Source organism: Notolabrus celidotus, chromosome 20, assembly GCF_009762535.1.
Source record: "Notolabrus celidotus isolate fNotCel1 chromosome 20, fNotCel1.pri, whole genome shotgun sequence".
NCBI lineage: Eukaryota > Metazoa > Chordata > Actinopteri > Labriformes > Labridae > Notolabrus > Notolabrus celidotus.
In genome coordinates, this window is record NC_048291.1 from 5911114 (window position 1) to 5938388 (window position 27275).

The window sequence follows — 27275 nt, forward strand, 5'->3', positions numbered from 1 at the left end:
TCTCAGAATTTATTCTCAGAATTTGACTTTTTTTTCTCTAAATTCTGACTTTAACATCAGAATTTTGACTTTTTCTCATAATTCTGACTTTCATCTCAGAATTTTGACTTTAATCTCAGAATTTATTCTCAAAATTTTGACTTTTTCTCATAATTCTGATTTTAATCTCATAATTTAATCTCAGAATTTTGACTTTTTTCTCTGAATTCTGACTTTAATCTCAGAATTTATTCTCAGAATTTTGACCTTAATCTCAGAATTTTGACTCTTCTCAGAATTCTGACTTTAATCTCAGTTTAGATATTTAGATATCTAATTTAAATGTCAGCCCACATGGCGGCTTTTTTTGGCTTCACATCTCACTGAGCGTGGAGGTGCACCATCCATATTTATCTAGTCAACAATTGAGACTAAAGAGGGCAGCACTGTATGAATGTGTGAGAAAGGTTACATCACTGCTGTTATTAGTTCTGACTGTAATTGTTTTTTAATGACATTTCTTGTTTTTCATTATCCTGTATGACACTTTGTTTCACTCTGAGCTGCAGTTTGATGAGTTCAACAGAGCAAAGAGAAATTAACTCAACACAAAAACAAAGTGTTACATTTCCTCTTTCTAAGAACATTGTGTGCTTCAGTCTGTTTTCAGAGCATGATGAATATCTGTCATAAACTATCTCCCTCCTCCATCTAACCATCAGCCCACAGATCCACAGTGTGTTCATGTTCTGACCCTCAGGTGTGTAATTGTGTAGTGTTCAGGTGTGAGTATCTGTTCTGTCAGAAGAAGCAGCCGCAGATGGTTCAGTACAATATAGACTTTATTAGTTCACTAAAGTTGAATATGAAATAAAAAGCAGATTGGCTTTAAATGATTCACAATTCAGAATAATCGAGAAGCCAGTTCAACACAGGAAGTATGTCCTCCCAACGGCTGCCGCACCTCTACAAAATAAAAGCCCTCAGAGGTGGGAAACACTTCACTTTAAGAGAAAAATCATTTCTGAGTTTTGTTTTCCTGATGAGACTTTTTGTTGAGTAGAGGTGAAGTGATCCGACCCGGGAGTGAAGGCGACAGACGGTACTGAGCGTGCTCACAGCTTTCTGTGATTTTCACCCAAACTACAAACTCGGTGTCCCAACAGAGCTCCCAGTCAGCAAGGAGCTGAGCTGCTGCAACCAAAACAGCCAGGAAGTGAGTTAAAAAAGAACAAAAAAAAAAAAAGAAAAATCAAGGTTCTTTGTAGCGTAAACAACCCATCAGTGGGCGGCGGCCAAAGTTCAGCTTCCAATCAGAAGAGTCCAAAAGGTTTCAGTCCGACAGACAAGAAGAGCCAAATCACCAGAACTGCTTGGGGAATGTTTCATATCATTTTATTGTTTTTTACTTTATTTTCATCATAGCAATGGAAAAATATAACCTCATACAAACGTCTTCAATTCTCTGAATTTTTTTTTAAACAAGCAAAATGGTGAGTGACCCGTTCCCAAACCAAGTGCAGCGGGAAATAAAAACTGAAACGCTTCACCAGCAGCTCACACCACGCGCTTTATTTCCACTAAACTATTTCCATTTGGCACTCGCTCCTTGGAGGATTCCTCGTCGGCTTTTGACTTTTATTTTGAAGGAATTTAGTGCTGTTGTTGTTTTGTATAAGAGCGTTGAGCGGCAGAGGCTGAGCAGGTGGAGGTGTCCGTCAGCTCTCCGCCGCCGTTTGAGTGCTCGCAGGAAGAAAAAGAAAAATAAGAGCAACAAAAATCTAAGGTTTCCACAGAGTCCGCTCGCTTTGAAGCGCTGATTCCACAAAAGTCTTTTTATTTTCTCGTCATGTTTTTATCTGTTTTCCCTCCTCCCCCCCTCCCCCCGGCTCGGGGGGCGGTGGCGGGTCGGTGACGTCATCGTGATGTCGCAGGAGAGCCCGGCTACAGCGAGAGAGGTGGATTGTGGGAGGAGGAGGTGGGAGTTTTTGTTTGTTTTGATTTTTGGGGAGGAGGGGGGGAGTCAGAGTCCAGTCCACAGGCCGTCGATGGGAGAAGGGGGATGGGGAAGGGTGGTGGGGTTGTTGCCTGCTGGAACTGAAGGTGGTGTGATGTCATGGTCTCTCGCTCGCTCACACGTCTCTCTCTCTCTCTTTCTCTCTCACACACAGACACTCACTCAGCTCACACTTCGTCTCACTTCTGCTTCGACCGGACGCTCGACACAAAGACAGAAGAGTTTATTCCAGTGGGGCAGTTTGTCCTCATTGTTCACTGATGTCCAACTCTCAAAAATCTCTCTCTTTTCCCCGACCGGCAACAATCTGAAGGGAGAAATAGAGTCAGCAGTCAGACCTTTATGAATATAACCTCTCACATCACCGCTCACTCACTTCAGGATGTAAACACGTTAAAGGCTCAACTTGAGATGACAAAGCCACAAATTAAAAGGTTCATTTAGATGTTTTTAGACTTGAGTCCTACTCTATACACGACTCATAAGTACAAAAAGTTTTGAAGCGCCACTGCTTAAGACTTCCTCAACCTACAGCTGGAAACACGCTCCAATAGCAGCAACACAATCCTTGATCTAAAAGTTGTTTTTTGTGTCACTGATAGGCTCAGGTTTTTACCCTGAAAAGGACCGACCTTTTTCTTAAAGAGACAGTGTTTTTGTAACCCAGTGAAAGCTGTTACATCGCATTCATCAAAGACACCAGACTCCTTTGACAATAACGTCCGGTAGAGTGGTGTAAAAAAAACTTTAGTGGACACACTTTGATCAAATTGAGGATTATGTTGCAGTCATTATAACCTGTTTCACTGCTGCAGGCTGACATTCAAAACTTCTTTCATACCGGTTAGCACTGGTTTTAACTTATTGTCCTCACATCTTTTTTTCTATGACGTTCTAAAAAAACTGAATACAGTTTTTTTCTTTTCTCCCAGCAGGAGGAGAGCTATCAAGACTCCATCCCTGAGATGGGTTTTAAAGGCTTCAAGCAGAGACGCTGGAGGATGAGCAGCTCCAGTCGTTTGATGGATGTCTGTGTTGGTCTCAGATGTTGTGGTTGTTTTGTACATCACACTGTCAGAGTGGTGCATGATTTCTCTTCACAGACCAAAACACAGAAGTCTACGTACGTAAGGGCTTCTTTTATAAAAGTGCGTTCACTCACTACAAACACCTTTTAAAGATAAAGTTAACGCTGATGAAAAAGTGACAACATGTATGTTCTCATACTCATTTGGGGTGATCTGTTACGTTTGTGGAAAAACAACTCGATGCTACCTGCTACATGTCTGACGTTTACCTCTCATGGCCAACATGGAGAACAAACTTTAGACTAAAGCTTCTGAGGAGATCGAGGATTTGTGGCTTAAACTTCTATTGTTTACTAGCGAAGATAGATTTCCCTGTCTCTCTCTCTTCCTCTGTGTGTGTGTGTGTGTGTGTGTGTGTGTGTGTGTGTGTGTGTGTGTGTGTGTGTGTGTGTGTGTGTGTTATTCTACAGGTTTAATGTATGCATTTTTACTTGTGTGATACTCTGATATGTTGGTCCATGTTTATTTGACATATCTCTCGATTATGCTGAATGGCACTTTAATGAGCTAACTTGCACTTTTGTATAACTTATATATGCTCTTGTGATGTATTGTTGTTGTTTTCATTGTCATCCTATCATGATTTGTTGTTTCCATCTGGTATTCATCTTGATCGTTTGTTATGAACTCTGTTTTGACCTGCAAGGGACTACAGATAAAAATTAGCCTTATGGCTAACTGCATATTTACATTGATGCAACACTGAAATGTTCATTAATATGCACTGTCCCTTTAAATAAATAAATAAATAAATGTATACGGCCACCTTCTGACCCTTTAAAATGAGTTGCTTCTTAGAGCAGCTGATGAAACAGTTCTGTTTTTTTAAATGACAATTCAAGTAGTGGCTTAAATTATCTAAATAGACAGCTTTAGGTTTATAGCTCTTATGTTCCAACTTCAACAGCTTAAATACTGCCCTGAGTATGTGTGTGTTTGTGGATAAATATATGTGTGTGTGTGATATCGTACCAGGCCTGGCTCTTGAGCTTGCGGAGCTCCTTAGTGGCCCAGGTGGCGAGTGTCTTGGTCTTGGTGGTTTTGGAGCGTCGACCCTCCGTCAGCAGGTCGTTGATGAGTGGACGAACCTCCACCAGCTTCATCACGTCTTTACCGAACGCTGTGCACAGGTCACTGAACACACACACACACACACACACACAAAATAGAAAAATGAACATAGGATATATATATATGCATGTATGTATGTATCAGCTCAGTGTGTTCACTCTCTGGAGCTCTGAGGTTCATTTCAAGTCTTAAGTCTCTAACTCATCACTCCTCCTGTATGCTGGAGTTGGCTGAACTGCATTGTCTCCCTTTAGACTACATCACTGACATGTCCTTGATTTAAGGCAATTCTTAACTTGCTTCCCTCATATTTATGCGACTTTGTCACTTTAAAAAATACTGGAAGCTTCATTCTCCGCTCTGTGACCCAGTCACAAAACTAGTTTTCGCTTTCAGCCCCCAGAGTGCGTCTTGAAATGGGTAAAAAGAGTTTTAGATACGCTGCTCCTGCTGCAGGAGAGCCTGGGTTTGAGTGAGCTTGTCTCTTTAAATGTATTTAAAGCAGACTGAAGGCATTTGAGGAAGATGCATCAGCTTGTAGATGTTTTGACTGATCCTTTCTGTTCTGAGATCCATGATATGTTATGTTTTAGAATTCTGTTTTGTTTACAAGCAGCAGCCTCCAACCCTGAGAATTGAAGCCAATGTGGAAGTGTTATAAACTGCAGTTCATCGAGACTCCACTTGAGGCTATCTATCATATCTATACTTAAAATATTTTGTTTCTCTTCAACATTATTGAATCTTCAGGCACAGCTGTGTGCACGAGCCAATGAACTGGTACAAAAAAAAGGTATTTTATTTTGAAGGTTTCAATAAGTTAGCATCAAACCGTGTCCCAATGAGATCAATTATCAAAAATAATTGATCTCCTGCTGATCATGATTGAGTTTCAGTTTCTGTGTTGGTCTCAGATGTTGTGGTTGTTTTGTACATCACACTGTCAGAGTGGTGCATGATTTCTCTTCACAGACCAAACACACACACGAACACACGAACACTCACACAAAACCTGTCAATCAAACGTCCCCCTTCTTACCCGATGAGTCCAGCAGCGTTGGCCACGACTCCATCAGAGTGATCCTCGTCCTCGGCTATGTGGTGGATGAAGGAGAGAATGAACTCCACCCGGGGCTGAACCAACATCACGTCAGCTGCAGGGAGGGAGGAAGGGAGGGCACACAGGTATAACAGGTAGTAGAGCAAAAAGGTGAGGGGGAGAGCAAACAGGTGAGATGTGAAAGATGAAAAAGAAAGAAGGGAAGGACAGGTGGGAAGGGAAGAACGGGATGAAAAAGAACAGAAAGTAAAGCAAGGGGAAGAAGGGAAGGAAACAAGGAAAAAGAACCAAGGGATGGAAATGGGGGAAGGAAGGGATGAAAAAAGAAGGAAGGGTAAGTAAAGAAAGACAGAAGTTGAGGAAAAGGAGTGAGAAAGAAGGATGCAAGGAAGTAAGGAAAGGGAAAAAGACAAGACAATAATTAGACATGTGGAATTAAGGAAACGAGACACAAAGAAGGTGAGAAAGAAAGGGTGTAAGAAAGGACAGAGGGAAGGAGGTGAGGAAGAGAAGGTGACATAAGAGCAGAGTAAGATAAATATGTAAAAATCTTAAAATCACACAACATAAAATCAAACAGTGACTAAGTTTTTATTTTTAGCTTATATTGTCGGGTCTTGCAAAACCAGGAAGTTGTGAGTAGCTGGTTTGCAGCTGAAACTCTCTGGGTGAAAAAGACCCACGATTCTCTGCGACATCGTAAAATCCTCCTGAAGAACTTTAAACAGGAAGAGGAACCGACGTCACGTGACAGTGTGTGTGTGTGTGTGTGTGTGTGGTGTGTACTTACGATGCACGTTCTCCTGGTCCCCTTTCAGGCCCTGAATGATCCCAGTGTACGCCTCCAAACAGCCCTCCCTCAACTCGTTCAGGTAGTCCACCATGTCGTAGTCCGTCTGCACAAATAAAAAACACACACACACAATTCAGCTCTGATTCTTTACATGATGTGGTGTGATGGTTAGGGCGTTTTTCGACCAGAGGAACTTTACCCCGGAACTACGTACGTTTCGACCACCAGAGGAACCAGTCTAAATTTAGTTCAGGGGTAGTTATCTCCCCCATGAAAAGCCCCTGCTAGGGGGGTAGTACTTTTCAAAAGTCCTGGGACTTTCAGGGGGCAGGGCCTGCAATGCTGAACGTGTCTGATTGGTAGATTAACCGCAGTGTTTTTATTCCGCCCGCCGTCCACAATAACATCACACACATCTGTGATTAACTTGATTTCTCTTTCTTTCATTAGTTTTTATTTGTTCTATCTTTTTTGTATGTGTGTGTACTTTCCAAAAGAAGAAGCTGTGATTCCCTTGATTTAGCAGCTTGGAACAGTAGTCTTCTCTCAACCCACCGTGAATGCATCTCTCTGGGTGTTACGGTTTTAAAAGTGACCCTGTAAACTGGAGACCTTCAGCTGAAGGTGTCAGTGTTTGTGGAGTTTATACAGCTATTGAAACACAGAGGGAGTTCCTGGGAATGCAAACTAGTTTATTAAGATTTCAAAATATCCTCATCAGATATTTAATGATCGTCTAAAGACGTTTATGAGGGATGCATCCGGCTGAAAGTCTGCAGTTAACAGGGTCGCTGTTTAAACCAAAACACAGGGCGATCTCTGCCTCGGCTTTTTGAGTTCAAAAGGATTTTAAAGCCGTGTTGAAACATCTTTGCTACTCGCACTTATCTCCTCTCACATGTTGATTCAGTGAATCCATCTGTGATGAAATATAGCACCATCTAAAACAGTGCTCTGGTGTCATCTGTGATGAATGGCACTCGTCTTTGTTTTACTGCCCTCTACTGGTCTGGTGGTGTAGTGCATGGGGGCACAGGAACCTTTTAATTCTGGGGAAAGTAGTTCTGGGGGCTAAAAGGCTCCAGAACTCTTGGTCGAAATGCACCTAAGCAAAGACACTGGAGGACATGTAACTCCAGTCATTTGATAGATTTCTGTGTTGGTCTCAGATGTTGTGGTTGTTTTGTACATCACATTGTCAGAGTGGTGCATGATTTCTCTTCACAGACCAAAGGCATGAGGCAGGAAACATTTATCACCACAATCATCAACAAAGGTGCATCACTCCATTCTTACCTGCGAGTGTGTGTGTGTGTGTGTGTGTGTGTGTGTGTGTATTTACCTTGTCAACTTGTGCCTGTGACGCCTGCTGCAGGGTGTCTAAGACGATCTCCAGGTACTTCTTGAACTCTCCTCCGATAGCCAGAGCGATGTCGCCGAACGCAGAGAGGATCTGCGGCTTCACAGACCGATGGACGTTCTCGTTCTGAACACAGACACAGAGCCACGTTAGAGCGGCTGAACGCGTTAGCACAGACAGCATGTCGTTAGCACAGTTAGCAGAGACAGCATAGACGTCTCCCTCACCCCAAGGTTCTCCAGCAGCAGCTGCATGATCTCGTCACAGTAAGGCAAGATGTTGGTCATCAGGGCTCTGCACAGGTCGCACACCAGACCCACTGCTGCCAGACACACCTGGAAACACATCAGCATCATTATTAGAACATATTCAACATTAATATGACTTCATGAACAGTCTGGACTAATGCTGCTGAGTGATTTAATGAAACAGCCAAATTAAAAGAACAGCATCTCTGTGATGTCCAAATATTCACAGAAGTTCAGGAAGCAAAAAACGATGTAGAAACGTATAGTCTGTGGATCTGTATATGACCGTCTGTATTAGGAGGTCTTTCAGAGGGTAAAGGTCAAACTGTCTTGTGTGATGATTTCCATCAAGTTTGTTAAAGTTGACATCTCAGTTTCTGTGCAGCTCTTTCTCGTACCATCTGTTTCACCTTGTTGAGTTTGCAATCCAGCTGGGTGATCCCTCCAGGGGATCACTCCAGTCTGAATAGAATGTTTTTATCGTGGCCCTGTGAAAGCCTCTTTCTTAAAATACACCAGTCTCCAACCACAATAACATCTGGTAAACTTTCAGTGGACAAACTTTTATCAAATTTTGGATTATGTTGCCGTCGTTATCGCCTGCCTCACTGCTGCAGGCTGAACAAATCTAAAAGGAGTCATTGAAAAACTTGTTTCATACCCGTTAAGCCTGATTTATACCTCTGCATCGAATCGACCTACGCAGTGCACCTCCTCCAAAATGTTATTACGCAAACCCAGTGATTGGTCGGCTCGGCTGCATTGTATTTCCGGCATTTTCTTCCCTGCAATCATGTCTGTGTGATATACAGCAACATGTGTCAGCTGTAGATTAACAAAACACGCTCTGAATCGCTGTGGAAAAGGAAACAGAGATCATAGCTGGCCCAGAAACAGGGGACTGGACTATCAGAGAGACCACAATGCCATCAGGCGTTTTGGCTGAGTTTTGCTTTTGAGTATTACACACACACACACACACATCTACGCACAAGTATGTAGTGTATTCTGTCCCCTTTGTCCATAAAGCTGAACTACGTGACAGATAGCTAAACAGATGCCCTGGGCATTGAAAGGATTGAATGAAGACTCAGATGTAGAAGTTAAGTTCAGGCTGTGTCCCTATCTTAACAGCTGCCTTACAATGTGATCCAGACCCACTCTGTGAAACTAAAACATGCACAGCATTAAATACAGTATCAAAACTGGCTACATCTGTCTAGAACACTTATTTCTATGTAGTTTGATCTGGTATGCAGCAAATATCCTTTAAATGTATGAATGTTCAAACAAACAACAAAATATATTCCCATACTTGTTCAAACATATCAAAGAAGTAATATAAACTCACAAACAAAGCTTCTCAGCGGCTCCACATGGGTGGATGCGAAGGATTGAGTTGGCCATGCTCTTCAGTGTGTTCCTCAAACAATATGGCTGATCTCAGCCTTTAACCAAACCATGTGATCACACTGACCAATAAGGGAAGGGCTGACTTTAGCTGCGGTTCTGCGTCTCACCACTAGGAGGTACTGTGACTTCTTAACTTATGATGCCATCACATGGTGCTCATGTCCGTATTAGCCCCTAGGGGCGACGCAGAAGTATAAACCAGCCGTGAGCCCTGGTTTTAACATTTCAGGTCTAAACGGATAAAGTTTTCAAATACCAAAATCCACCTCGGCCACTTATTCAGATCTTTTTTTTTCTATGACGTTATAAAACACGGAATACTGTTTTTTCTTTTCTCCCAGCTGGAGAACTATCAAGACTCCATCCCTGATTTTTTTTTTTAAAGTTATATTTTTTGTTTTTTTTGCCTTTATTATATAGGACAGCTGAAAAGATACAGGAAATCCATTCGTAACATTTTATATATCTAAATTGTATTTTATCTTTATTTATCTATTTTTATTTTATTTCATTTTTACTTATTGAAACTTCTTGATTGTACTTATGTCTGGGTTGCTGTTACAACTGAATTTCCCCCCAGGGGATCAATAAAGTAATATCTTATCTTAAATGTGGGGAGTAGAGAGGGGGGGGGAGACATGCAGGAAAAGGTCGACCGGTCAGGAATCAAACCTGCGACCCCTGCGATGAGGACTGTAGCCTCTGTACTGGGGCGCTTAGACCGCTAGGCCACTAGCGCCCCTGAAGTGGGTTTTAAAGGCTTCAAGCAGAGACACTGGAGGATGTGCAGCTCCAGGCGTTTGATGGATGTCTGTGTTGGTCTCATGTTGTGGTTGTTTTGTGAGTTCTTACCAACCAATCAATCAACCAATCAATCAATCAAGCGATACTCGATTAATAGTTTACATCCCTACTAAATGGAATGATTTTTTCGTAGCCCAGTAAAAGCCTCTTTCTTAAAACGCACCGGACTCCATTGACAATAACATCTCGTTAACTTTTAGTGGACACACTTTGATCAAATTTAGGATTATGTCGCCGTCATTATCGCCTGTCTCACTGCTGCAGACTGAAATGATCTACTGGAGACTTTTAAAAACTTCTTTCACACCAGTTAGCCCTGGTTTTAACCTTTTCAGGTCTAAAAGAGTACGGTTTTCAAATACCAAAATCCACCTTGTCCACTTGTCATTTGGATCTTTCTTTTCTATGACGTTATAAAACACAGAATACTGTTTTTTCTTTTCTCCCAGCTGGAGGAGAACTATCAAGACTCAATCCCTGAAATGGGTTTTAAAGGCTTCAAGCAGAGACACTGGAGGATGTGCAGCTCCAGTCTTTTGATGGATGTCTGTGTTGGTCTCAGATGTTGTGGTTGTTTTGTACATCACACTGTCAGAGTGGTGCATGATTTCTCTTCACAGACCAAAACACAGCAGTCTACTTAAGGGCTTCTTTGTAGGGAGTGAACGCACTTTATCTTTAAAAAGGTGTTTTAGAAAGAAAGTTAACAGTGATGAAAAAGCGGCAACATGTATGTTTTCATACTCATTTGGCGTGGTTTGTTACCTTTGTGAGAAAAAAACCGTGATGAGCTCAGCCTTTGGTAACTGATAGCTGTGAGTTGTGCCACTAACTTCCAATGGACGCTTAATGTCTTACACTGAGGAGTCTTTTTAATTGAGCCAGCATGCCAACAAGGTTTATGTTCTTAATAGTACAACATCGTTTGCCGTTCCTGATTGGAACCTGAAGAGAGAAAGCTGCTAAAAACAGGAAAGTCTGATGCCAGCAGATTAACTAGAGAGCAGATTTTGGGAGCTGCTAACAGAAGGTAGACTCGCCTGATACTCTGCGTAGTTCTTCAATCCGATTGCCAGGAAGGGCTTGAAAGGTTCCATGTACTTCTGGAAGTCACTGCCCAGAACTGAAAAACAACACAAAAAACAAGAAAACTCAGCCTCAAAGCACACACACACCTCTTCCACCAACCTGAGAACAGCACGCGCCCTTGTTGTGCGTGTTTGTGTGTACCTTCGACCAGCGTGGACACAGCCATCAGAGCGTCCTCTTGAACGCCTCCGGAGCCGGCCGTGCTCTGGAACATCCGCAGCAGAGACGCCATCACCACGTCCGAGATCTGCAGCGCATCCTGATGCTGCACCTTACGCAGGACATTCTGCAACGACACACACAGGAAGCTGTCACAATAAGAGCGCAGACACCACGCAGAGTCAGGGAAGTGTCGGGCAGATGTGTTGGGCTCACCTGTAGAGTGGCACACAGCAGTGACTGCAGGTCGTTGAACTGGATTCTGTCTGAGGTGCTCTGGATGTGGGACTGGAGACACAGGAAGTGACATCATTATGCAGTTGAAGACATGGCGTTTTTTTGTTTGTTTGATTACAAGTTGCTGCAATGTCAGATCTAAGACTAAACTAAACAAAAAACGTTGCTGTCACCAGAAACTGCTGTTACACTGTGACTCCTTCACATGACAGTGAATGAAAGGAAAGAAACTTGCTGGACGTGTTGGTCTCAGATGTTGTGGTTGTTTTGTACATCACGCTGTCAGAGTGGTGCATGATTTCTCTTCATAGACAAACACACCAGTCAAGTTTACATTCATGTCTTCATTTCAGAACTTCCTCAACTGGGTCACTATGTTTTTAAAAACACAGAAGAGGTTTGTGCTGTCTTGTGACTTTGGAGATGTTAAGGTGTAGCATGGATCTAACACAATAACAAAAAAACAGACACATTGATGCAGCAGTGAATCAGTAACTCCTGTCTTCTGTGAAGTAAGATGACTGTTTTTGTCAATGTACCACTTTCGGATTTCCCACAGGAGAAGGTCACTATCACAGGATGTGCGTTTGTGACTCGTGTCGAAGAATTATAGTGACAGCCGAGGTGTTTATGTTCATCTCGCTCAAAAGTTGTCGCCATTTCAGATCTAAGACGAAACTACTAACGCCTTTAGTCAGGAAACCAACAAAGCACTATAACTGCTGTGTGACTAATTTTATCTTCCTCTTTTGAAACCTTGATAAGCATTTTTCATTTTCAACATTTTTGTCTTTTGTGACACTTTTTAAAGTCAAGCTCAAGATATGATTTTTCTTACACTTCTCAGACTGGCAGCAAAGGGACTTTCCCACAAAATGATTGTTCCATAACTCATAACATCCACAGTTTAGCGCCAGTTAACCTCAGAAAGTTTCTCTTTAGAGTCCAAAAAACAAAACGAGTCTTTCTAAATCTAGAGAAAGCTGCTTCAAACACTGAAATCACTAAGAACCCAGGAAGTCTTCACGAAAATACCCCACCAAGCTTCTGAATTTGATTCTCACGGTCTGTAAATACTGATGAGAAAGCAATGAATCCATCTCTGTCTCACCTCCATCTGCAGGACCTGCTGCAGCCTCTCCATGATGACCAGCGTTGTTTTTTGCACGGCGGGGTAGCAGTCCTTGGCGCTGTTCTTCACAATCTCCATCAGAGCCTCGTATGCAGCCGAGCGGAGGTTGTTCTGGTGACCGTCGGGCCTGAAAAGGAAACATCAAGAAGCTTTCAGATTAATATCAACGTCAAGACGCTTGGGCCAATATTTTAATGGTGGTCAGCCAACTGGGGCTTCATTTGAATGGTTGAATTATTATTCGTTATAACCCCAAGGGGAAATTAAACTTGTCACGAGACCAAGAGGACACACACATTTCCAAACTTAATGATGACAGATCCTTGCTTTGTAGTTTTCCTACCTGTCTGTTGTCTCGAGGAGTTTCTGGACGATGATCTCAAAGGAGGAGGACAGGCAGTAAGTGCTTGGTTCCTCCTGATCCTCTGCAGCGTCCGTGGCTTCATACGCAGCTTCAGCCAGAGATGAGAATGCCTGACACACACACACGAAGAAGAAGTTAACTCTGCTGATCCTGCTTCAGTTTGTGTTCAAGCTCTCCATGAAGAAAAACTCCCCCATCCTGTCTTTAGATCTCACACTCGCTCAGTCTAGGGCCCACCACTCACCCAGCACACGTTGGAGGCCACCCTGGGCTCAGCTCCCAGACCCTCAATCAGGCACTGCAGCAAGGGGGCAAGGTAGACCTCGTTGATGGCGGCTTCGGGAAGCAGCTCACAGATCCTCCCCACTGTCCATGCCGTGGTGTCCCTCACCACCACGCTGGGGTCCTTCATCAGCTCGATCAGGGTCGGCATCGCCTGCAGGAGAGGGGAGAAGAGAGGGATTCAGAGGGGAGGGTCTGGTGCTTCTTTATCTTCTTTCCAAACTGTTTGAGGAGTGCGTTTTCAACCTGTTAAAACCCTGACCTGTATGACTAGCGGTTTGAGCTGGTTGAGCTCAGGCCCCTCCAGGATGGATCCGAAGGCCATGACGGAGGCGTCTCTGTAGCGCCAGTCGGGGTTTTTGATGTGTTCTTTGATAAAGGGCAAAACGTGAGGGACCACGTCGTCCTCACAGCAGGTAGCGAGCAGCATCAAACACACGCCAGCTGCCTTGCACGGGTTCCAGTCGTCATCGTCGTCGTTCTCGTCCTGCAGATTGAAACACAGAAGTTCTTGCGTGATCATGAAATGCAGGATGTTGTGTGTGTGGTTGAGTTCTCTCTCTTTAAACACATGATCTAAGTCCAGGTGTGTACCTGCTTGGTGAGGGTCTGGGTCAGAATGGGGACTAGGTACTGCAGGGCTCCTTTCGCGTAGAATTTACTGGTGTGCTCCGGGGGGCGTCCCTGCTCTGAGGCCTGTGATTGGACAGGAGATACACGTGAAGGGATGGTCAAACACAGCGAGCGATTCAATGAGACAGAAAGGTGAACAGTTGATGAGGTGGCTTTAACTGACTCGGACCTCGGAGGCCTCGATGGCCAGGTCCATCTCCTCGTCACAGACGTTGGACCAGAACTCAATCCCCTGCAAGGCCACCTCATCGATGTCGCTCTTCATCGCCTCGATGGTGATCTGAGAGTAGGTGGAGGAGGAGAAAGACGGTGGGAGGAGAAAGATTGGAAATGGTTAAAAAGGCAAATAGAATTGAGGTCTTTAAATAGCAGCATTATCAGATAACAAACCCTGATAAGTATCAAAATGGATCAATATAAATAATGATTATCACTGTCAAGGGTCCAGCAGTGAGAAATGTCTCTTACCGCGAACAGAGCAGGTCCCATGTAAGTCTCCATGTACTGATAATACAGAGACATTATCTTCACCAGGTTCTGTAAGGCTGCAACACGCACCTGAGACACACACACACAAACACACCTTTAAAGAACATCCAGGGAACATGCGACTTAATTCAAATGTTCAATAAAACCTGAGTATAAAACACTGACATCACTCACTCGGGTGTCGGGGCACTGTGTCGCCTCGCACACAACCTGCATGATGAAGTGTCTCTCCGTCTGAAACACACAGAAAAAAAACACCACACAGTTAATAAACACATGCGTTTCACAAAAAGCAGACGACATCAGGACGTCTGAGTGTGTGTGTGTGTTTACCTCCTTGTCAAAGTTAGCTTTAGTGAACTCCAGAGAGTTGAGCAGGGCGTTGGTAGCGGCCAGCTTCACGTTGTTGCTCGGCTCCTCTTTCCTCATGCCCTGGATGATGGCGGTCAGGATCTGGTTGGCATTCTCCTGCAGCTGCTCTGGGTCCTGAAGGAAACACAAGGAGATTAATGAGAGTAAGATCACCAGCTGGACCTCAAATAATGTTTGAAAGTTTGGGGAAAAAATGCTAGAAATCGTTTTAAATAGCAGACTAGATCAATTTCTGTTTGTATCAGGAAATTGAAAAGCTGTCCCTTTTATTTGCGCGTTGCTGTCAGCTGTTGTTTCTGGTCTTGCTAATCAAACACTGAAGCATGCGTCCCCGCCTCCTTTCACTCACACACTCATAGCATGCATGGGCGGAGCTAACATGAAGAAACCCATCTCTCTTATGTTCATATCAGTTAAAAATTAAGATGTTTATTTTAACCAGAAACAGCTGTAAAGAGGAGAGAAACTTGCTGGACGTGTTGGTCTCAGATGTTGTGGTTGTTTTGTACATCACACTGTCAGAGTGGTGCATGATTTCTCTTCATAGACCAAAACACACACGTCAAGTTTACATTCATGCCTTCATTTAAGAACTTCCTCAACTGGATCAGTTTTTAAACACACAGAAAAGGTTTGTGCTGTCTTGTGACTTTAGAGATGTTAAGGTGTAACATAGATCTAACAATAACACCAGTAACTCCTGTGTTCTGTGAGGTAAGATGACTGTTTTTGTCAATGTACCGCTTTAGGATTTCCTACAAGAGAAGGTCACCATCACAGGATCATGTTTGAGACTCGTGTTGTAAAAATTATAGTGCATCAACTTCAGTGATCAGTTTTGATTTTCCATGATGTGATCTTGTGTAAGGAGATGGAGACTACCACTTTCAACGTTTCTACATCCCTCATTGTAAACTGTTTTGTATTTAATAGATTGAAAACTTGAGTCCATTGTTCTTGTAAAACCAACAGAAGCTTTGTGGTGTTCTTCAGTTCCTACAGACGCTCCACGTGTATCTGTGTGACCACTCACGATGTCCTGGCAGATGTATCCGATGGCCTCCAGTGTGGACTCCTTCATGTGTTCGGTGCTGGAGGGGTCGGTGACGTTGGCGACCAGCTGTGGGATCAGCTCGGGCCACTGGTTAACCGGGATCTCTGCGCAGGCGATACCGGCGACGCACTGCGACGCCGAGCTGGGCCGGTATGTCTCCGTACCCAGAGTCTGTAAAACCTGCAAACAGAGACACTCAAGACGTTAGACATTATATATACACACACATACATAGGAGTCAAGTAGCTGTAACTGTGGGTGATGCGTTCAGGGTCTTACGTAGTTCTTGATCTCGCGGCGAGCGTTGCCGTCGATGGCCAGCCATCTCTGCTGGTACTGTGTCTTTACGTCGGGGTCTTTGGAGGTCAGCGAGTTCTTCACCTGCAGACCGGCAGCAACTCGAGCCACCTGAGTGTTCCCCGGGTTCGCCAACACTTTGGACAACTCCACCAGGAATGTGGGCTGAGGGAGGAGGAGGAAGAGGAAGGTAAGGTTACAGAGCAAACACTTCAAACACAAACTACTCTGTGACTTTACGGCTGACTTATGACCAAAGACTTTGATTCTATCTGTAACTCCTGCTGTCACCTCCACACCAAGTCTCCTGGTTTGAAATTTCCAGAATCATTCATGAGAACTTGAATGTGAAGAAGGCGGCATGACAACACAGACATTGATTTCAAAATCAACGAATCTGGCGCTGTTTTTTGCAACTCTTAATCGTTAAAGTGACAACAATATCGGACGACGAGAAATAAGAGGTTTGATGCTAAACCTATTTCTTGGGAGTCTTTGCCTGGACTCTCAAAAGCCTGAACTATCTGCCTGGACAGCTTCATTACTGTGATTTATTTTAACACCCGTGTGTTTGAGCTGCAGCTTCCAATCATCAGACACAAAGCAGGTGGAACTTGGTTTGTTTTTGTCTGGGGGTTGATAACATCTGATTTCTTACAGAATCACTTCCTGCTACATGATAAACAACGTGCATCATTTGTAGATGTGATCTCTCTCTTCCACTGTCGGGTTACAGCACAGTCTGCTTCTTGCTTGGATCAATAAAGTTGAGATTATCCACACAGAGGAAGGAATGCTGCATCACCACAGTTAATGTCCCATGATGCTCTCTGTGCATGACTCTGCACAACACTAACAACAGAAAAGAGGTGTTCCCTCTACATCCACCTCCACCTCCACCTCCACCCATTAGACCTGGCACATACTTCTGCTCTGACTATGCTGTCGCTCCACGCCACATACTTGTGTACTTGTGTTGAAGTGTCAGGTCATTCTGAAACACTCAGAGCTGGCTGGTGGTTCCATCTCTATGCAAGTCATATCACCACTTCCTGGTCTCGCTACATTCTCTGCTCGTTTGTGAATCGGTTTCAGCAGAAGACAGGGGCGTACCGCGGCAGTACTGGAAACAATGTTAATGCAGGAAATATGAGGCTACCAAGTAGACATTTAATGTTTTACTGATTACTTTTAAAGCTCTACATGGACTTACTCTGAGCTAAATACTACTAAATACAAAACTGAAAACGAAAGGGGACAGGGCGTTCGCAGTTAGGGGTCCGACACTCTGGAACCATCTGCCTGAGGAGATCAGGAGTCAGTGAGCTCTTTTAAATCCCTTCTTAAAACAAACTCTTATCGCAGAGCCTTTCCTGATTTTATCTGATTTTTTTTTAACAGTCTTAAAAATTGTATATTTTAAAAGATTTTTATTCCTTCAGAGTTCTTTTAGGGGAATTTTATTTCTTTTAAAATTTTGTTTTATACATCTTGACTTGTGTTTTTATGATCTGCCTGTTTAATTATGCTGCCCGTGTGAAGCACTTTGTAGCTTGGTTTTTGAAAAGTGCTCTACAAATAAAATTATTATTATTATTAAAGACCAAATCACAGGGCTGATCTTTATTGTTTAAAAGTGAAGGTTATACTTTTGAGGAGGTGCACATTAGGGATGGGCATTCAAAGCAAAAACACTATTCGATAATCATCGGCTTCTATTTGACGATAATTCAAATGTCGGTGTCGGCGTTTCTGGGATGTGGCGTGTATGTTTCGTTTTGCGAGCATGCTCAGTCTCTGGGAAAACGTGTGTAGTAGTGTGAGATTCAGAAACAGAGAAAATCACCTTGACTGTCACCAATGTTTTCTTCTTCTTTTGCTATTTAATGCAGTAAGCATTCTTCTTCTTCTGTTACTTAATGTGGGTAGCAAACAGCTTTAAGACGCTCTACAAGTGTTTTTCAGCGGCAGGAACTTTACCCCAGAACTAGGGACTTGACCCCTGAACTAGGTGCGTTTCAACCGGAGGAACCAGGGTCTAAATCTAGTTCAGGGGTAGTTAATCTCCCCCCTGAAAAGCCCCTGCTAGGGGGGGGTAGTACTTTTCAAAGCTCCCAGGACTTTAGGGGGCAGGGCCTGCAATGCTAAACATGTCTGACTGGTAGGTTAACTACAGTGCTTTTATTTTGCCTGCCGTCCACAATAACATCACACAGTGTTTGTGGAGTTTACACAGCTGTTAAAACACAGACGGAGTTCCTGGGATTGCAAACTAGTTTGGTTTTATTCAAATGTTGAATTTGTGTTGCTCACAATGATACCTGCCTGTCCGTCTGCTTCTATGGTGTCATCTGTGATGAATGGCATTCGTCTTTGTCTTACTGCCCTCTACTGGTCTGGTGGTGTAGTGCATTTACTTTTACTTTCTCCATATGTCACTGGCCTGCTTTGCACAATCTACCTGGGACTTAAACCCGCGGTCGACACGCAGACAACAATGGGGACACAGGAACCTTTTAATTCCGGGGGAAGTAGTTCTGGGGGCTAAAAGACCCCGGAGGTCTTGGTTGAAATTCACCTTATAGCCACCATGTGGAAGGGATACCGTATTACAACCAGGCACTGGTAAAAACAGTGAAGAACTTTACTTTTAAAATGATAACATATTCGCAGTAACTTTGATTTTTACCAAGTGAACGAATATTTGAATATTTGAAAAACATTGACCATCCCTAGATCACATCAGGCTACGTATGTGGGTACAGGGCTAGGCAAACCTACAGCACATATTCAACAGAGAAGTATGAATCAGGCTTTAACACAGCTCTCCTTTTATACACTTCACACAAATTAACAAAACTACGTCATCTTTGTTAAACACAAACAGAGCACCGTGAATAACCATCTTCCTCTCTTACACAGCTCCAGAGTCTCTCTCTCTTTTAACTTGCTGCTTTTTGATTCAGTGGTCAGATTTCTATTCTCTCTCGTCATCTCCAGCTGCTACATTTCCCACAGTGACCGAGGCTTAATGTTAAACAGATTTATTACCATACTCCATACTTTCCATGTCAAAACCTGGATCCCACATTACCCACGGTGCACCTTGGCTCCTGATGGACGAGAGTGAGATGGGGATTTTTTGTGCTGGTAACAGCTAATGTAGCCTGGAGCCCTTGCGTCATAACTCTTTGTGTTGATGAACATTGTTGCATCATCTGGTTACACTGTGGATGTACGACAATAGCTGCCAAACTCTGTCTGCAATCTCACTGCTGGCTCAAATGAACACATTCATCATACAGAGGAGGAGCTGATGAAATTAGAACCTACAAAGTGTCTGGATTAGACATTTGAATTCAGACTAACCTACCAGTCTACAGGAGAGAAAGCACTACTTAACCCAGGACCAGAGTCTGTGGGTCAATTATGTCAAGTGGCTGCAGTGTGGCGAACGTTAGAGGTGCAAGCTCTACAATCCTTTTGGTCCTCTGTGCAGGATTACATCCACATGCCTGTGCTGGTCACACATTGCTCCAGCTGAGTAGTTATATTCCACTTTAAGCAGAACGCAGCCTGCATACAACTCTATCTCCATTTTATAGATTAAAACCAAAAGGGCATCGCACAACGAGACGCCATCTGTGTTCGTTTACATCTGAGAGGAGCGTTACAGCATTATGGCAGAAGCTCCGTCATACACATACCCAACATTTCAGGCCTACAATAACATAAAGGACGTGGTATATGTGACGTCACCAAGCGGCAACCTCCAGTCTAAAAATGTGGGGCCAATACGGAAGTGTTATAAACTGTAGTTCATTGAGTGTCCACTTGAGGCTGGCTCTGGAAGTACCAGAAACCACATACACATCAATTTAAAAAAGCCAATCTTTACAGCAGAAATAAACATGTTTACAGCCTGGTGCAAAGACGAGTGTAGTCTGGATAGCTCATTTCTCAATCAACACACACTGTAAGGGGGTGAATGTTGTCATTATGAGGTGATTATGAAGATATTGAGATTACGATTCTTCCAATGAGAGGCACAGCTGACTTGATTGACAGGTGGGAACACTGTAGCTGTTGGCTAGGAGGCTCAAAGCCCGCCTCTTTACGCCAAAGTCGCTCGACAGAAGTTATGTTGACCTCAACATTTCCAATATGGCTGCCGCCGACGATTGGCCTCAAAACAGCGCTTCAGAAACAGATAGATGACATCACGGATACTACGTCCATTATTTATACAGTCTATGGACGTAACCTATCTGTTTCTGAAGTGCTGTTTTGAAGCCGATTGTCAGCGGCAGCCATATTGGAAGTGCGGAACACAAACTAGGGCTGTTTCCGAAACGGCCTGCTACATACTACTTACTAATGTAGTAGGCAGTAGGTATTGCCTACTACATACTGCATTTGAATTTAGTATGTAGTATGACTGTTCTGTCCGATCTGTCATGCAGCATGCTGAGCCAGACTTCGCTGGATTTCCGGTTTCGGAAAGCGGAAGTAAACAACGGCGAAGCCGATAAATAAAAAGCTTATTTAGCATCCATTTATGATTTAAAAAGTTATGAAGTGGTTTATATGTAATTTGATAACTCTCACAGCACCCAAAAACAGATTTCCTCCCGTCAAAAAATGAGGAAAAAGAAAAAGCAGAACGAGCGCTGTGCATTATGGGAAACAGTAGGCGAGGAAGACTGGTCCGATGCACACTGAGATATTTTCCCGAATCAGTAGACATCCGGGGAGTTTTGGCATACTGCAGATTTTGCTCTTGTTCACATACTACTTACTACATACTGAATTTTGGACATATCAGTACGTACTGCTAGTATAGTAGGCAATTTCGGAAACAGCCTAAGTTCTGCCGAGCTAGTGTGACGTAAAGAGGCGGGCTTTGAGCCACCTAGCCAACAGCTACCGCCGATGGAGAAATGAGCTATCCAGACTACATTTGTCTTTTGTGCCAGGCTGTAAACAGGTTTGTTTCTGCTTTAAAGATCAGCTTTTTTGAATTGGTGTGTATGTGGTTTCTGGTACTTCCAGAGCCAGCCTCTAGTGGACACTTGATGAACTGCAGTTTTTAACACTTCTGCATTGGTTTCAATTCTTGCGGCCGGAGGTTGCCACTTGGCACCAAGGGTGCCGGATACGGCCCTGGTGGTGAGGCTTTCAGCAGTGTGTCTGCCCCCTGGTGGCTGGCTGCAGTATAGGTCAAAAAATCTGTCTCCTCCCAGTCAAACTTTAAAAAATAAATACACGTCGTACGAATGTTTCTCACATCCGTATGCTGTGGTGATATGTAGTTAGTATGTGAGTGTTTTGTATCCAATGCCTCTTTTTTCTGAAAAGTTTCTTTTTCGTTAGTTATTAGAGTTTAAAAAACGGGTTTTTACTTCCGGGTTTGCTTTGATTCACAGCCGCCGTAGAACGAAACTTCAAAGGAGACACCGCGTGTTGTGACGTTACGCTGTAGGGCGGAGCTTATTACAAAGGCTTCACAGGCTCTGGCTGCACAATGGCTGCGCCCAGGAGAGGGATTTTTTGGCTTCAGAACTGTACAACGGGAAGAGGCGGAGCAACACTGTTCATTTTTATTTACACTCTATGCTTGGCACACACTCAGAGCATGCATGGGCGGGGCTAACACACGCAGACAGCCATCTCTCTCTCTCTCATGCTTGTATTAGTTTGATGCAGAGGCGAGTGGTTTAAGAAAGAGCAGAAGCTAGGCACAACTTTTTATCGTACATGTTGACGATCAATTTTCCATTGATACCCGGATCACACGCAGCCTGATCAGATCATGGACCCACTGTGATCTTCTGTACCACTGATTGTAAGTGTTTAACATTGCAGGACGGACCCCTACAGTGAATTTTTGTTTGAGGAGGAAAACGTTTTTTTTTTTTAAACCAGAAGCAGCTGTTACACTCTGACTCCTTCAACAAGACAGTGAATGAAAGGAAAGAAACTTGCTGGACGTGTTGGTCTCAGATGTTGTGGTTGTTTTGTACATCACATGTCAGAGTGGTGCATGATTTCTCTTCACAGACCAAACACACCAGTCAAGTTTACATTCATGTCTTCATTTCAGAACTTCCTCTACTGGGTAAGCACCTGAAGCCACATATATGAGAATTATTAGATAAAGACCTCTGTGGAGGATAGTGTAGCTCCTGGTAATAATCCTTGTCAACAATGACAGAACCCTGAGGTACAAACCTCAGCTTACAGCCCCCACAACCCCGCCTAAAGGCACAGGACAAACACTGATTGATTACATGAAACTTCATTCTTTCAGTGTCTTTATGAGTTTTGTGACAGGTATGGTTTACAGAGAACTCTATGAATAAATAGGCTCCTGATAAAAAAGACCTTGTTAATGAGGATGCTGAAGTAATCAGCAGCTGTGTTAACAGCTGAGCATGCAGCCTTTCATGATGATAAAGGACATCTGAGGATCCCGGGTTCTAATGTGAAACTGTTTGAGCAGATTCTGTGAACAATGAACAGTGACGACTCATTTTACGAAAGTTTACGACCAGCAGTGCTGTTTTTAATCGAACAATGATGGAGCTGAAAACAATGCTGAATCAGACTTTTAGGAGGCCATCCAAGAAGTGACGACATTACAGTTGAAACTAGAACGACATGTTGTGACCTTCTGAGACTCCTGGGTTAGGTTTATGGAGTTTTCTTGGTCGTCATCATGTAGCAACACGACACTAATTCAAACATGTAACTCCCAGCCCTGGAAAAGACTGTTTGACTTCCTTTCATACAGTATTAACATATTTGTGATGCAATCTAATCATTGTAGCACCGTGTTTGAAGTTCATATGTTAATCTTTAACTAATCACAGCCTTATCATTTTGAAAGGACTTCACATTTTTAAGTGTTTGCATTGATTAAGCCAACCAAGGAAGAAAAGCAGCTTTAGATGCTAACTGTCCCTAACTTGTTCTGAGTGCATCTTAATATTATGATGTTCAACATTGCGGCCACTAGGGGAGTAACGATTCATCTACTTCATCGATGTATCGATTTATATTCCTACGATCCGACCACATCGATCTGTGCTCGGTAAGTTAGCCTTCCGGACGACATATCGAGCTAACATCATTTTAAAAGGTATAAATCGATTGTATCGATACTAGGAAATAACGCATTGGATATAAGCACAGCAGACTTTATATGGATGCATTTTTGTTGCACTTTTAATGATAAAGACGTTAAACGTTACTCAATTCAGGCGGCCTGTCTGTGACTTCATCACCACGCGCCAGCAGACAACAAAACATAGCATGGCGGATGGCAGAGGAGAAGCCTGCGAGCGAGAAATCATCAAGCTGCCGCTGCGGTCCAACGTGTGGAAACACTTTGGCTTTTACAAAGACGGAGATGCTCTAAGTAAGTCGCTTGCTGTTTGTAGGATATGTAAAGGTCAAGTAAAGAACCACGGCAACATGACAAATCTATCCAACCACCTACTCAGGCGCCATGGGATTTCACCTAACGCCAACTCAGCTCTGCAGAAGCCTCAGGCCTGAGTTTGTTTATATCCATAATTAATTTATACCTGATTCCCTTACAAGAAACAACAGGAATCTAGGACTGACCAGTATTAAGGTATTTATTTCACAGTCACACTGGTTTAATTTTTGACTGAAAAGTTACTGAATCGATTTCAAGTCACTGAATCGTTTCGGATCGTATCGTTCTAAATGAACCAATATCGTTCTTTAATCGTATCGGCAACAACGAATCGTGATTCAAATCATTGATAAAAAGAATCATTACATCCCAAAAAAATAGTGTAAATGTTGATTAGCCTTTCCAAAGCCTGCGGTGACGTTCTTGAATATCTAATTTCACCAAGTCACCATCAGTTAGCATTTTGAGATTGGAGTTCATATCTGACATTTGAAAATGTAAATGTGGCCTCTTACAGTTTTTTTTTAATGTTATGATGTACAAATGTGATTTTGTATATCTGTAAATGTATATTTTGTATGCACATATTATGCCCTTTGATAGTTGAAACAATTATTTTTGCAGTTCTGTGACAAAAATATAAATCTTATGTATGTGTCTGTTACAGCAGAGCAGATGGAGGAGACACTGGGTCGTACTTTAGGTGAAATTAACCATTGAGTGCCTGTAAAATTATTACTGTTAATGTAACCAGATGATCTGCAGCCTCCACCACATCAGATGGGTGTAGCTGCTTCCATGAAATGCTGGCGCGAGCAGCCTGCCTCTGTGTGTGTGAGTGTGAATGTGTGTGAGAAGGGTAAGGGAGGGGGGGAGGAGGAGGAGGGGGAGCAGAGGCAGAGGAGAAGCCGGGCGGGCTCCAGCTGTCCTGAGCTCCTCTCTCTCTGCTCCATCCATGCTGCAGCCGAGCTCCTCTCCCTCCAACCAACCCAGCAGCACTCTGCACACTGACCCCGCCAAAACACAGCACCCCACAAACGCCATACTCACCAGGTTTTCTATCGCTGCCTGCTCCAGAAACTTCTGTGCCGCCTCCAGTTCATTCCGATCTGCAGAGAGAGAGAGGAGAGGAGGAGAGGAGGGGGAGAGGTTATTCAATGTTAGCTGCTCATTAGCTGACAGGAAGAGGTAGCAGCTAACGCACGACTTCAGCAGGGAGGTTCTGATACGAGCTTTAACAGGGTAGTGGACCTGGATTCACATCTACACATGCAGAAATACAGTGTTACTCTTCATTAATGTAAAATAATGCTGTTAAATCTCCCTGATGTTACAGTCTGTCTGCTCAGAGGAACACGGAGAGCCTCCAACGTGCGCGGTTAGCATGCTAACATTAGCTGGACACGTTTAGGGTGACAGAAATAAAGTTTCCAGACAATCACTAAACATCTTAAAACAGAAATAACTCGCTTTAAATGCATTATTTGAGCTTTATGATACACTTTCCTCTCGTCTCAGTGGCTCTAAAGTGACGAAAGTGTGAAGTTAGTTTGAATGATTTAAGCTAGCAGCAGGAGCAGCTAATCAGGCATGGGCAGGGTCGGCTCTGCTAACCGGCTACACGCAGCTGTCAGGTTACCTTCTTATAAGCTACATCCGTGTTCTGGTGACATGACATGGTAATTAGAGATCATGTGCGAGTTTCTTTCACTGACAAACTGTAAGAAGCCGCCTGACAGGGCTGCGAAGTCATCAGGCCGACATGTTAGCTAAGGTAGCATTAGCACCACCTTTGCTAGCTTGAAGCATTTCCCTCCTTACTTCAAACTTTCACCGGTTCACTGGATTTAACAGCCGCAGAGCTAACTCAGCAGCTTCCACCACAAAGAGCTGCCTCAGAGGACAGACACGATATCAGGGGAGAGTTTAAGGCTGTTATTTACCTGGAGAGACCGTTTTCTCGAGGATAGTGATGAGCTCCATTCCGTCCACCGGCTGCCTCTCTTCACTCGGCCGCTAGCTTCGATACTTTCGCTCGCAGCGGATTATATTTCTTCCACAGGACTCAGTCGGTGGAAGCCACACGGTGTTAAAAAGAGGCGTCAGTTCCCCCCCGATGCTGGCTCCGGTGTTTTTCACTTGGATGTTGTGGGAATCGTTAACGGCCGTGGCGCAGAGTAACGTCGCGTAGGTTCACACACTCCGCCCGTTTGCATCCTGTGTTGTCGGGGAGGGAAAGGGCCGCGCGCTTCTACTCCCGCGGAAGGATATCACGCACTGACGCACAGAGGCGACGTGCTGCCTTCAAGGAGTGTCTGATACGCGATGACTCTGCATTTGGCGCAGAGACAACACGCAACAACGCAATAAATACACAGAGGTGAACAAAGTGCATGTCTTTATTACTTAAGTGAAAGTATAGATACTCCAGGTCAAGTATTACTCCAATACAAGTGAAAGTTTCTCTGTCAAATTATGACCTGAGTTAAAATACTGGAGTATTTGCTTTAAAAAATACTTAAGTATTGAAAGTACTTTTAAAAATATCTCAAAACAATGTATTTTTACAGTACAATAGTGCAGTCAAGAATACATAGGAGTACATTCTGTTTCATCATGTTTTTTTAGATACCCAGTGGTGGACAGTAACAGAGTAAATTTACTTGAGTACTGTACTTAAGTACATTTTTTAGTATCTGTACTTTACTTGAGTATTATTTTTGGGGGTACTTATTACTTTTACTCCACTACATTCAGGAGACAATTATTGTACTTTTTACTCCACTACATTTCTATCAATGCTCTAGTTCAGGGGTGTCAAACATCTGGCCCCTGAACGACTTTGCAAAGTGAAAAAATGACAGAAAAGACATTTACTGCAATTTTTTAATAAAAGTAACTACTATATAACATTTGTCTTCTGGGGGTCACATAAAATCATAGTGCTGACAGAGCCAGCCCTGAACTGTGCTCCAGGACCTTTTTTTCTCACCATGAGAAAATAGATTAATTTCTGTTTGCATAATCCAGTTAAGATTCATAAAGACTTTTTAGAGCACTATAAGATGATTCACTAAATACTAACTCTAGCTCTACACCCCTGCATACAACACTGTCAAGCAAGCAAACTGTTCATGCTGGAGCTGAGGGGTCCAAAATAATCAACTTTACCTTCTTCATGATCATAATCTCTGTTCCTTTGCAGTAAACATTACACTCTGTGTCAGGTGACTGGGTAACCTGTGTGTTTGGTGTGTTCACAGCAGGTTTCAGGGCTTAAAGTGTAAAATATTTGGCCCTACGATGAGACTCATCATGGCAAAAAATACAACAGCTGTTTTTGTAGGAAAATAGTTCATTTAATGTTCATTTTCAGAATGTACTTTTACTTTATTGCACTAAAACAAAGGGAAAATTTGGAGTTGTCATTATTTATAGGTTATGATTTTACTGGTCTGGCCCACTTCAGATCAACTGCTGCTGTATGTGGCCCCTGAACTGAAATGAGTTTGACACCTCTGCTCTAGTTACTCACTACTTTTGCTTTGACGTCAGCTCATGAATTTCCATCTCTTTTCTGAAATCTGATCCCACAGTTAAACGTGGAGCAAACACAGAGCAAATTTCACTCAGATCAGGCAGTCCATGTAGAGGTGGTAATGATGGCTATAATTCCCACCTTAGCCCCCATGGCCATATCTTCAGCCCGTGTTAGACGTTTTTGAAATGAAGAATGAGACGTATCGCTTGAAATGTTCTCCTTGTTTCCCACTCTGCTCAAACATACAAACATTCACCGTCCAACCTGAGAGAGCGTGTTGAGCCATTTCAAACTAAGTTGTCTGTGCTTGGAGTAACTTGGTGTGTTTTTATTCCATGGTATAGTTTTT

The 27275-nt window shown here is 43.2% G+C and overlaps 1 protein-coding gene and 1 non-coding gene across 5 annotated transcripts; both read right to left on the bottom strand.

Moving 5' to 3' along the window:
- Positions 1–1357: 1357 nt before the first annotated feature.
- On the bottom strand, positions 1358–25728 carry kpnb1 (karyopherin (importin) beta 1). Of its 4 annotated transcripts, none has more exons than XM_034710958.1 (22): positions 25329–25728; positions 24436–24494; positions 15924–16106; positions 15624–15824; positions 14552–14704; positions 14393–14452; positions 14198–14287; positions 13899–14009; positions 13691–13792; positions 13359–13583; positions 13059–13250; positions 12794–12924; positions 12430–12577; positions 11298–11369; positions 11064–11208; positions 10874–10956; positions 7596–7703; positions 7351–7494; positions 6006–6111; positions 5195–5309; positions 4057–4218; positions 1358–2303 (listed from the first exon to the last, which is right to left on the bottom strand). In XM_034710958.1, coding segments are annotated over exons 1-22 (2631 nt in total). In that variant the 5' UTR covers positions 25369–25728; the 3' UTR covers positions 1358–2302. The 4 variants fall into 4 exon arrangements, with proteins under 4 accessions (XP_034566849.1, XP_034566847.1, XP_034566845.1 ...); XM_034710956.1 differs by having other exon boundaries at positions 13893–14009; positions 25329–25690; XM_034710954.1 differs by having other exon boundaries at positions 1368–2303; positions 13893–14009; positions 14384–14452; positions 25329–25691.
- On the bottom strand, positions 5821–5961 carry LOC117804630. The gene has a single exon (XR_004629203.1). It is a non-coding gene; the product is annotated as a small nucleolar RNA SNORA79 (small nucleolar RNA).
- Positions 25729–27275: the final 1547 nt, after the last annotated feature.